We start from the raw sequence: 12,556 nt of genomic DNA, 5'->3' as shown, positions 1-12,556 counted from the left end.
CACAGGGGAGCGCAATCTTCCTTCTCAGACTTCCCACTGCAAAAGGAATGAATGCTGTTCACAGCTTTATGTGAAGTCCTAGAAGCAATTATGGGGGGCGGGCAGAGTGCCATACAAACTGAAATGATGGTATGATTACAGTTTAAATAGCCATTTAAGCACCTAATAATATTCAGCAATGACCCTCAAAGACTTTTAACCAACCACTAATAGAGAAAAATGGTTCAGTATGATAATGATATTTGGTGGGTGGTGGAGGGATAGGAAAGATTACTATTATAGCCCTTCAAAAACAACACGGTGCATTACACATCAAAGCCTGTAAGTGTTAGCTCATAAAGTGCTTAAAGACACAGCTGACTATGAAGGAGGCACTTGATTACAACCAAATGAGTACTTGTGCAGACACTCTTAAATTGTTCTATCACTTTTATTTCAGTTTTCAATCGCACATTCTTCCAAAATGAGACTGAAGTCAGCCTAGAGTAAAAGGTATTCATTAGATAAGGCTGTAAAGCAATAAAAAAAACCCAAACCAAGAAAAGGAGAAGCATAATGTAAATCATGAGTGCTAACAATCCTAGAAATATTATAGCTCCCACAATTTACACAATGAATTACTTAAGTTTTATTCTCCACTGGAAGTAATTATACCAAATCTCCAAGACTGAAAATGATTTTTCTACTACTAAGTTTTGTAAAGGATCAAAATAATGGGGAATATTTTTAATAAAAGTGAAATAAACAAATGCAAAAACTTCCTCAATAGTAACTTAAAAATATCTCTTCTCTAACAAGTTAAGGTTTTATAGTGCAAGTTTTCTTAAGGGGTAGGAATGGGGATAATAATTTAATAGATTAGTTAGAAATTATACTGGCTGCTCACTAAGTATGAGGCACTCACTTAATCCTTATACCAACACTATGAACAAACTGAGGCACAGAGATATGGTCACCTATTTAAGGTCATAGAACCAGCAAATGCTAAAGGGGGGAAGTCAAATACAGCCAGTTAGACTCTAAAGTCCAAATTCTTTACCACAAAACTACACTATAACGCTTTCACATATTAGACTAATTTTTCTACTTTTACAACATGTGATAATGGGAACTATATGTTACCATTATGTTCTTTCCCCTACGCTGCTTCATGATAATATTATAAGAATTGAATTAAGCTACATGACATACTTTCAGCTAGAAGACAGTTTGTAAATTATTACAATTTCTTTAGAAGAAATTCTATTAGCTTAGAAGTTACTAAAATTGAATCCTTAAAATAGACTGCTCTCCTGCCTTTACTTAGTTTTATGATTAATTTAGTAGTTCTAAAATAAAGTGGTTTTACATATTAAAACATTCTTTTGAGGAAAAAGAAGTCTATTTGATATTTAAGTATTCAACATTTCTTTTTAAGGCAAATTCCTTTCCTGCATACAAGACACTAAGAATTAATTTTGCTTCTACTGAAACAGATGAGAAGTCGAATATACACTTCCTACAGAGAAATTTACCTAAAAATTGACCTTCATATTTAGAAAAAAGCATGAAACTTTTGGATAATCAATGCTACACAATTATTCACCTTTACTACTAAATGTAAGTCATCTAATTAGATAGTGAAAGTCAACTTTTTTACTTCCTGTCTGAGACATTAGTTAGGTGTTAAATACTATTCTTACATTTGGTAGAGATACACCAGGGAACAAAACAGACAAAAATCTCTACTTTAAAAAAATTTATTATTATTTTTTAATTTTATTTTTATTTTATTTTACATTTTTTTGTGGGACCCTCGCCGGTGGCCAGGGATCGAACTGGCACTGCAGAGGCTGCTGGCAGCTTCGCAACCCAGCGCTCAACCGCTGTGCCACCAGGGGAGACCCAATTTTATATATTTTTTACATCATTTTTCATTTTTGCACAATGTATGCCTTTTCATCTTGGTTATAGTCCCCATACAATTCCCAAGCTCCCTTGCTTTGATCCCACTCCCTCCTCCGCCCCCCCTGCAGTGCAGCTCTGGTTTACAGTTGCTTGTTGATTTGGAATATTACTCAGCAATCAAAAAACATAAACTCATGCAATTTGCAGTGACATAGATGGAGCTGGAAGGGATCATGCTCAGCGAAATAAACCAGAAAGAAAAATACCGGATGATCTCACTCATAGCAGGAGTTTAGAAACCCTAAATAAGGGACCAAGAAAAAGACTAAATATAATAAATCAAAAATCTCTACCTTTACAGCAGTTAGTTTCCAGAAGGATGAGAATGACAACAAACAAATGAGAAAGTAACATATATACAGTGTGTTGGACGATGATAAATCTAACAACATGTAAAGGGCTTGCAGGAAGGGCAGTTGGGAAGAGCAGCAGCTGCTCTTTAAAATTGCCTTCAAAGATCTTTGGTTAAGATCAGAGAGAAAATATGTAAATTAAGAAGGGGATGATCAGAAATTTGATTCACCTCCTTAACTAACGAGAAAGAATCGCACGTAACAGAAGGTGAGATTGAGAGTTAAGAAGTCACGTAAAGGTGGAAAGTCAGGTGAGTTTTCCCTACGCCCACAAAGGACTAGAACAGACCTGTTATTCAGTTTTTCACCTTATAATCTCACCAAAAAAACACATCCCTACTTCTACCTTCAAATAAAATACTGTTCTTAAAAGCACTTCAAAGCAAAAAATCACTATTATGTTCCGTACTTAATCAAGTAATATGTACAATATACTAACCCAAAAGTTACAAATCTGAAGACAATTATGTTAATAAAGACTCACAAAATTAAAGAAAATGAAACATTATACAAATTTTTAGAACACAAAAATAGGAGAAAGCAAAATAATGACCAAAAAAATCACTGTTTCTTAAAAAATCATCAGATACATGCATAGAAAGCTCTGGATTTTCAGATTTCCTCAAACTGTTCTGGCAAAAATTAAACATTTTCTCAATAAATACACAAGCACTAAACTGTACTGATTTTAAGGCATATGTCCTCTTATTTGAGAATAATAATGCCGGTAAGCTAATAGATTACTATTCATCTAAGCCAAAGGTTAAGGGTTCTCTGAAGTTTTGGAATCATGGAAGAATCAAAGACCTTGAAATCATTAAGTGTCTCATAAAGAACTCCTTTACGAGATCTCTAACATAATCTAGTCTACTGTTTGCCTCCCTCAATTCTTATGTATTTGTTTTAATTCTATGCTAGAGATGATCAAACAGGTCTTCTCCTGTCCACTGCCAACCTTTGTTAGACTGCTATGAATTCCCTTACTAAAGGCTTCTTTCTCTTCCCTAGTTCCTTCAAGTAGGAGAAATATTTCTCATATAATAACATCAGCTATAGTTATACACATATGTATCACTTCATTCAAATTTCATCTTAAATCTATAGGTACAACTTCATTCCTTCACTTAAATAATTCGCTTATACAAATGCCTAAACAGTCTCTCAATGAAGCATATCATCCCTACCCTTTGCTTTTATTAATGATTTTCTGAATCTAAATGAAGTCCTTAGAAGTGATACAAATAACAAGTCATTATCAATTCTTTGTATTCTTAAAGGAATGTGCCATGACACACACATGGTTATTGGTAGATTTTAAAAAAAGGTCATACAAGACAATTTGTTTAGCATCATTCATGAAGTAGGATGAGTCAACGTATGCTCAATTAGTCCATGAGGTTGCTTGTAGAAGTGTGGATTCCTAGGCCTCTCCAATCCACAGAATCAAAATCACTGGGATGGAACCTAAGGGTCTGCAGCCGTGTGGGCTCCATGAGCTGGCTACCGGCTGCCACTCATGTACAACTGGCAAATATGGCCACAATGTCCCCTTCCTGTCCCTCATAAAACTGTGTCCCCTATTCCAATCCCACCCTCTGGACCTTATTCCACATACCATTGTCACATGATCAGCTTTTACTAGCCTATGTGCTTTCAGTAAGTGGCACAAGAACTCTGCTCAAGTAGCAATCTTGCCTTGCAAACCTGCTCCATCACTGCTGCATCCCTTCCTCTTGTGTCCAGCTGCAAAGTGGCAACAAAGTTCCTGTTGCAACACAGCCTGAGGAACAACTGTAACCCTTGGACATGCTGGAGCTTAAGAATTTTGGCCTAAAGATTGAAACTGGTGTTTCACCTCCTAATAAAGACACCTTGAGAATCTTACCTGTAATCCAGGAATAAATCGAATGTCCTTTTCAACCACCAGAAGTTCAGCAACACCAGCATTGAGAATGGATCTTGTGATTCCCCCAGGTCCAGGGCCCACTTCACAGACATAAGCACTGGTCAGGTCACCAGCTTTCCTTACAATTTTATCTAAAGAAAGTAAGTTTCAGTTATTTTAATTATCTTGGCAAATTTCAATGTATGGAACTTAAGAAAATCTATCTACACCCTTATTAGCTACTGCTTAATCAACGAATCCCTTATTGTATGAGCTATCCAATTACTTTATTCTCAACTGAATAGCAATTCAAATACTCTACCACAACACTGCTGAATTGTACCAGTTCCATAACAAAAATAGGATTACCACAATAAATTTCTTTACATTTAGCTAATACAGATAACAGAGTATGTTCTGTTATTCTACTGAACCAATCAATTTTGAAGGACAGACCAGGCACACATGCACTACTTCCCTAGTTGCTGAACAGCGATTGCTTGAATAAGCAAGTAATTAAATCAAGAAGCAAAAAGTGCTGGCAGTCTCATTTTTATCTAAAGACATCTAATTGGTCATTGATATGGCAATGGCAACAATTTTCTAGATCATAAGACTTATAGAAATTTGGGGTTTTGGTCATTTTTAAGGAAAAAGTTAAATTTAGCAGTTGAGATTTTTAAAGATTTGCTACATACACGTGATAAGAGAAAATTTATCTTTTAACCAATATACTGAAGTTAGCAGATCTTAAGAAATCATGGAAAAGCAATGGGGTGGTCACCCTGACTGGGCTCTAGGAATGGTAGAAATCTAGCCACTTCTGGGCAGTGTTTCCTGATAGCGTATGGTACCATTTTTGCATCTGTAACTGAGAACCTGCCTTTGTGGATTTAAAGGCAAAAATAATCTCTCAACTACCCACTCATCTGTCTTAATGGATGCAGGGAGGTAATCAGTATCCACTAACAATCTCTTTGTTCCAGGTGTTCTACACACTCCCAATCCTTTGAACACATTAACAAGGAACTACTACACCAATTGAGCTGCCATGAACTCTTCAGAAGTTTATTGGTGTAAGGTCATCTAGAGAGCAAATGAGATAGGGCTCCAGGTCAGGTGTGAATTCTAAAGCCATTACAGACCAGTACCTTTTCAGAGGGGATGTTAACACAGGCGTTACACAATGAATTTGATATTCTCATCTCATAAAATGGAGGGCTGTGACAGCAGGCAGGTCAACTCTGCCCTCAAGCTCTACAGGCACATTCAAATACAAATGCATTATTAAAGTCACTGTTCATTTACTAAAGTTGGGCGTCAATCGTCCCCTGCTCCCATCTGAGCTTCTCAAGGCAGTCAGGTAACTTAACCTCTCTTCAAACTAGTTCCCACAGAAGAGGGAATAACATTACCAAGACTCTGGATTTACTCGAGGATAAAACAAGGGTCCCGTGGGGGGGGGGGGGACACAAGATTTTAAAAAATATGTACTATAGACTTATATTTTCCGCTCTCAGAACGTGGCTTTCTCCTTAGAATGTGGCTAATGACGGACAGAAAAAGACCAGTTCTGGCCACTACTAGAATCAGTGAATTTTATAAGCGGGTAACCTTTTACACAGAGGGTAGCGTGACCTGGCCCATGTGCAAGAACCAAAACATCTTACTCGTGCTTATTTCACTTAACTGAAAACACACTCTGGGTGTGACTTACTGCTGTAACTTTTAACTTTTGAATGAAATATGTATCCAAACCTCACAAATATTAACTGTCCCAACAATGAAGTAGTGGGCACAGTATTAACACACCTTATCCTGGCGCAATCTCATCTTTTCGAAGAGACTGACACCAAGGAATGCGGCTTGTGGTTACATGAAAGTGGGAGTTCGTCCAAACCGCACACTGACTCCACGCGGGGCCTCTGCTCCTGCCCACGAAGCTCACCTGCCGGCAGGTGACACGACCTGCCCCAGGCGGGGGTGGGGGTGAGGGGGGGGGGGACAAGGCCCGCCCGCCCCCCGCCTCGCCCCAGCTCCAGCCCCCGGAGGCTTGTCCGCTGCGTACTGACAGGCTGATTCTTGGGGTCCGGGGATTTGGGGCCCCGAAGAAGCGCCGACGCCGCGTGCCACCCGCCCCCCAGCACCTCCCGTCCCGGCGACCCGGCGCGCGCCCTCGGGCACCCGGAGCAAACGCGCAGGCTCCGGGAGGCGGCGGCGGGACCCGCCCCGCCCGTCCTCGCCCCGGCCGGCCCCGGCCCCCCGGGACGCGCGGAGACCCGGGGCGCGCAGACCAGCCACCTGTCAGCCGCAGGTCCAGGAGGAAGTTCTGGGAGAGCTGCCTCATCGCCTGCAGTCTGAACAACCTAATGATTTCCCGAATCGTGGGCAAAGGCGGGAGTCGGAACGCGGGGGCGGCCATGGCCGCGGCGGGCCGGCCAGGGCTCACCCCGACCTGCCCCTCAGCTCCGACAGCCGCCCGCGGGGGAGGCGCGCGGGAGCACTAGGGCCCGCCCCCGCGCCCACCTCATTGGTCGGATCTGCCGCGCCGGAAGTGATGAGCACGGGCCGGAACTTTAGGCGTACTCAGAGCGCATGCGCCACGTCCTCCCCCGCTACGCGCGGTGCAGGCTGGGTGCACGCTGGTTTCCGCACGTGAGGGCGCTGGAACACGCTGGTGGGCGGGGCCTAGCGAGGGTGGGTGGTGACGTAGCGACAATGGGCGGGGCGGGGCGGGGCTTGGGCGGAAAATGGGCGGGGCGTATCGCAGGTGGCGTGGAGCCCAGCCCCCGCCCAGGTGGGGAAGCGGCCAGGGCCAGGGGCTAATGCTCCTCTTTGAACAACTAACTGCATGAAAACCCATGATTAAAGGCAAAACGGTTGGTGGCCCACAGTTGCCGCGTGCATTAGATATTTTTAGAATCTCAGCGCTGCAGGTGCAGGAGGCAGGTTTCTAGCTACCTTCTCCGTAGCTTTTTTTGTCTGTTAAGTGGATAGAATGTCTGCCTCAAAATTGTGAGCGCTGGAGGAGGGCCTTGGTGTGCCCATTCAGAACGTAGTGGACTGTCTGGCACGCGCGAAGCCGGTGGTCAGCGGTGGCCATGCTCTCGTTTTCTGCCAGGTGAAGGCAATCCCGAGGGTTCCATGGTCTCAGCACAGCTTGTGAGTGCGAGTGCCAGGAGGAGTCGGCTTTCCTGCTCCTTCAGAATGCATCCGTCAAGCAGAAAAGGCGCCTTGCTTAGTACTGTAGACTTTAAGAAGTGTCTTTACATATATTGAAAATTTTTTTGAATCCTCCACTATCAGCCTTGTGAAATTAAGTATTATTGGGCTCCCCTTAGGAGGGAGGAAACAAACAGAAGCGAATGTAACAATGAAATTCACAAAGCCAGACACTTGCTGCAGAGCAAGTTTATGTAACCAGTTTAATGACCTTTCTGGCTCTCAGTAACTGGAAGGCTAAAAAATGGAAGGGAAAGAAATTAACGTGGTAATACTAATAATAGGTAATATTCTTTGAGTTTTTTCTCCCCAAAGTACCCAGCTTTACAGTAGAGTGCTTTACAGCTATTACCTCATCAATTATTACTAAGCTAAAGAGCTAGGGAGGTTCAACAACTTGCCCCAAAGCAGCACAGACACTAAGTGGATGGGGCCCTGTAGTGGCAGGACTGGCCACAGTGCAGGTTTTCTATGATTCAGCAGACGGGGTAAAGGAGGAGTCAGAGTCCTGGAACCCTCAGTGGCTTTTGCAGGCTTTTATTAGGATTACCAGGTACACGGCAGGCAGGGGTGCTGGGGGGCCAGGAGGCTGGCAGGCTTCCCAGCTCCCAGCAAATCTTCACTCTGGGCTCTCCGGCCTTCTCTCACTTCTCTCTGCTTCTCTTCTTCTCTCGGCTTCCGTTCGTTCTTGGCTTCTGCTTTTCTCGGCTCCTGCTGGCGTCCCCGTGACGCCGCCCTTAAAAGCCCAGTCTCAGCCCAGGTGAATCCCATTTACCTATGCCCACACCCTACTCCAGGTGTCTGCCATCAGGCATGCATTCAGGACCACAGGGTTCCGTCATCTATCCTAATGGCGGGAGGGTAGAAAAGCCTGACACTTTTTCCTTACCCTACAGGCCCAGATTTGAATTCACACAGTGTCCAGAGCCACATATTAAATAGTGCAGTTGGTGTAGACAGATAATTTGGTTAATCCTAGTTTATACAGATGAGACTTCTGTCTGTGTATTACACAAAACCACAAAAGAAAGGGATTAAACATCACTGACCCACATGGCCCAACAAACCTCTCCTGTCTTGCCCTCTGCTCCCTTTAGCAGTGTGTTTCAGTAGATCCACCTGTTCTGCTCCCCACCCTGTCTCTGGTAAATCTTCTCACCACCCCCTTGTAACCTCTGGCCTACACCCCAGCTCTTGTCTGCATAAATAAATAAAATAAATCTTTTAAAAAAAAATCTAACATCAGATAATTTACCTTTTCTAACCATTTTTGCAAATTGCTTGTTTGGTTACAAGTGAAGCATACCATTTTTTATTTTTCAAAGTAACAAGCTTTTTAAAAAGCTAATGGAAAACCAAGTAACTGTAGGCATGAGGTGGGAAAAAGTAGCTATTGAAATTCCAATGGAAAACCCAACCACCTTTTGCTATGGCTGTACTGGAAGCAACTGAGAGATCATCTGACATACCACCTAGTTTTGGAAAATTGGAAGTGACTCCCTTAGATCTAAGGAGATTTGCCCAGATGACATAAAATTGTATCTTGAAAGCCTAAATTTTCGATTCAGAGCCATTCACAACATACTCTACCCAGGAAAGAATTCACTCACATTTGTATTCATGGTTTCATATACTGCTCACTATGGTCATGTGGATAAAATTATCTTAATTTTACTGTGAAGAAAAAGAGGGAGATAACATCATTTGATTTGCCTCAGGATTACACAGAAAAGGAGAAAGAGAAGAATTAACCTGAGTTAAGTCTGAGTTCTTTTCTGATCTCAGAGGCTACATCCAGAAAACATGAAATAATTTTTGAAGTTATTTAATTTGTTAATTTTATAAGACTATTTAAAAATTTAGAGTGTGACTGTAGATATAAAGTTAATTTTACAGTTTTCATGTGACTATTTGAAACACAATTAGAATATATATGCAAAGCCTCCAACAAATACATATTACTAATTTAAAATTCAGGTTACACATGTGCCAGGGAATGGCTAATTTTTCTCACCAGTTTTCTGGATCCAAACTACTATGAAATCTTTATTCAGAGTTTTTGTCATTGACACTTGTCTTTCTGTGGAGGAACATGGATGCTATATGTTAAATCTGCTTGTGTCTGTTTTCATAGCTTGGAAACACCTGAAGTTGAATTAGTTTGCACAGACACTATCATAAATTCGCAGGTTGTTTGCCAATTGAAAGGAGTGTATTGAGATGATCTAGAATCAGCTCACATGAATCTTTTAGAAGATGAACACCAACATGAAAGCAAAACAACATTTAAAAGAATTAAAAACACAATCACATGGAGAATTTGTGGATTCCTGGCAGTTTGTCCCCAGATGTAAATATGAAAATTATCCTCTTACTCCCTGTTGGTGTACAATTTAAGGGCCTCCCTGGTGGCTCAGGCGGTTGAGCACTATGCTGTGAAGCTGTCCGCTGCCTTTGCAGAGTGGGTTCGATTCCAGCCGGCCGGGGAGAAACCCACATGGCGCAACAGATCTTCCTGTTTCACCCACTGCTCCCCTCAGCAGCATATTTCAGTCAGTCTGCCTGTTCTATTCCCCACTGTCTCTGGGGAATCCTCTCACCCTCCCAAACATCTGGCCTGTGCTCTGGTTCTTGTATAAATAAATAAATCTTTAAACAAACAAACAAAAAAACTAAGCACCCACTCCTGGCCTAGCAGGCAGTTTTGGGAAGCTGGAATTGATAAGGCTGCCTTAGGGAGAAGGCCATAAAATCCACCATCATGATCAGAAAATCCAGCCCAGCTCTAGGAATGTAGAAGCAGAGGCCAGAGCATGTTTCTGTGTCAAAGGCCAGTGCCGGAGACCAGACTTCCAGCAGATAACCTCTGCAAACTGGTGCCCTAAGTTAGAAAGCCCCGAAAAACAGTATAAAAGAGAGCCTCAAATCCTCCTTAGCATGCAGACTTCTCCCATTTTGCTTGCTGCTTCTCTTGACAGTGTTTTTCAATAAATCCACCTTTTCTGTTCTTTAGTCTGGACTCTTACCCTGGACTCCAGCCTCACCCTGCTTTTTTTCCCCACTCCATTCCTACTATTTGTCCTTAAAAATCAACACTTCTGAGGGTATGACCTGTTATTTCAGAGCAGTTTCATGCGTTACTTCACTTAATTCTCACTCTAATTCTGTGCTATTCATGAGCACAGTTAAGGTGCCATTAAGTGCGCAGCTGAGTCTCACATTCTGATCTTCTTGACTGCCAAGCTTTTCCACGTCTGGTGCATGTTATGTAATTGTCGAATTCAGTAAAAAATTCCATGTTAGAGAATCTTCCAAGATTTTAATAGTTCTTGAGGTCTAATTTCTATCATCATAAATATCAGATTCTCTGTCTTTTAATTTTCAGAAAATTTTGCAGAGCTCCCTGCAAAGCCTGTGAAATCAGCAGGGGGCATTTAGTGGTGTATTTCACATATTAATGCAAACAGTTTTATCCTTTAAAAGAGAAGTATGCAGCTTCATCAATTTTGAGGCTTTGAAGTATCTGCTTCATCTAGATATAGATTTTAATATGCTAAAATATTGTAATTAATACAGAAATTACTAGCCCCACCTATCAGTGAAGCTGAAGAATTACAAATGATTCATACTCAACTATGAGGCAGAATTCTAATTTGCTTAAATCCCACTATGATTATATAGGAAAATAGCTTATTATTTTGGTATTTATTTTAATGAAAATACATATGTGCCTTTATTTGATATTAGTACATTATTGTGTATTTATAGGAAAAAAGTGCTAATTCTAAAAGGTTGTCATTTTACAGTTCCCTGATAGGGACTTGAAAGACACAAAGAGCAATATCTTTCTGCCATGTGGGAATTTTCAGAGAAAATTAAATGTGGCTTGGAATTGCCAAATTGAACTTTATAAAATGACTATGATGGTATGTAAAGTGCCCTTTTCTGATGGTATTTTATAATTTTGTATATTATAGCCTAATGCTCTAGAGAAATATTAAGAGCTGCATTTTGCACATATTTATTTTTTATTTTTTTAATGGCCGTTTGATGCCCACTGTTTGTAAAAGAATCTAGTGACCTACCTAGAGGGAAGAAGGAAATACATGGTAATTCTGAGCAGGCAGACCAAATGCTTATTCTGTGGGGACAGAAGCAGGGCAACTTACAGCAAGCAATACACGCTAATTGCCTGAGGGAACCATGTAGCAGTTACACTATTTTTAAAAAATATAGTATTTATCACTATTCTAGGCAGTATTTGAAAGCCTGCTGATTATCCCCAAAGACCTGTGAATTATTGTCAAGTACCCTAATGAGGTGATAAGGATAGGCAACCCTTTCGACTCAGGAGGAGACAACTCAGGATTTTTTCCTACATGATAAGGCACATCTGTCTGTGAATAAAGAGGTCAGTGCATGCTAAAGACAATGTAAAAATAATTAGCCTTTATTATATTAATAGTTTATTAGTATAAGTCGCAACATCTAATGGAAGAAAAGGTTGAGAATAAATGAGACTGGATGTGAATATATTTGCATTTAAGGAGTTTCCATGCATTGAAAAATTGATATGGGACAAGACTGCTCTGTGAACATGGAGGTTCCAGGCACATGAGTCTCCTGCACATCTTGGTGACAGCCCCATGCTTTCCCAGAGGAGGGACTGTGGGTAGCCTGTCAATAAGGTCACAGCTAGTTTCCTATGTCCATCTCTATGTTAAGATCCTAAGGCCAGAGTGTAGCTGACATCACAGGAGGAAGACCCCTGTGTAGTCCTGGCCTGCGTTCTCAATCCCGTGTGAGTGAGCAAATTGGAGCTCATGCACAGCAGCTTCCGACCTCTTCAACTGAAAAGGTGAAGGCCAAAATGAGGAAGATGGGGTGCACCTCGGCCTGGAGGAGGAGGCCCACACAGGTTTGTTGACAACCTCTCATTTCCCTTTTGGCCCACCTGGAACTCGGGCCCTTCAGACCTCTGTTGGACTTAGATATTGCTCTATCCTACCAGACTTCTTTTCCCTAAATCATCCAAAATGGACACTGTCCTCACCAGTCTCCGTCATTCAGGTCAGACCATCATTCCCCTAGTGAATGGCTGCTATTGGGTTACGCGGCCTAGAACAGCATGCTTCTTCCTTCCAAGTGA

The 12,556-nt window shown here is 41.6% G+C and overlaps 1 protein-coding gene across 10 annotated transcripts in view; it reads right to left on the bottom strand.

The window, feature by feature from the left end:
- TFB1M (transcription factor B1, mitochondrial) overlaps positions 1-6,657 on the bottom strand; it is a 72,435-nt gene extending 65,778 nt beyond the window's left edge. For all 10 annotated transcript variants that reach the window (XR_008552829.1, XR_008552830.1, XR_008552823.1 and 7 more), the window contains exons 1-2: positions 6,487-6,657; positions 4,186-4,337 (exon numbers count right to left, since the gene is read on the bottom strand). Coding sequence is in view for 2 of the 10 variants with exons in the window: in XM_037520628.2 (XP_037376525.1) it covers positions 4,186-4,337; positions 6,487-6,607 (273 nt within the window). In the remaining 8 variants the exon portion in view is untranslated. The remainder of the gene's footprint in view (positions 1-4,185; positions 4,338-6,486) is intronic.
- Positions 6,658-12,556: the final 5,899 nt, after the last annotated feature.

Source organism: Talpa occidentalis, unplaced genomic scaffold, assembly GCF_014898055.3.
Source record: "Talpa occidentalis isolate TD23 unplaced genomic scaffold, MPIMG_talOcc4v2.1 talOcc4.2, whole genome shotgun sequence".
Lineage (NCBI taxonomy): Eukaryota > Metazoa > Chordata > Mammalia > Eulipotyphla > Talpidae > Talpa > Talpa occidentalis.
Note: the sequence above shows the minus strand (reverse complement) of the source record. Positions and strands in the feature narration are given on the sequence as shown.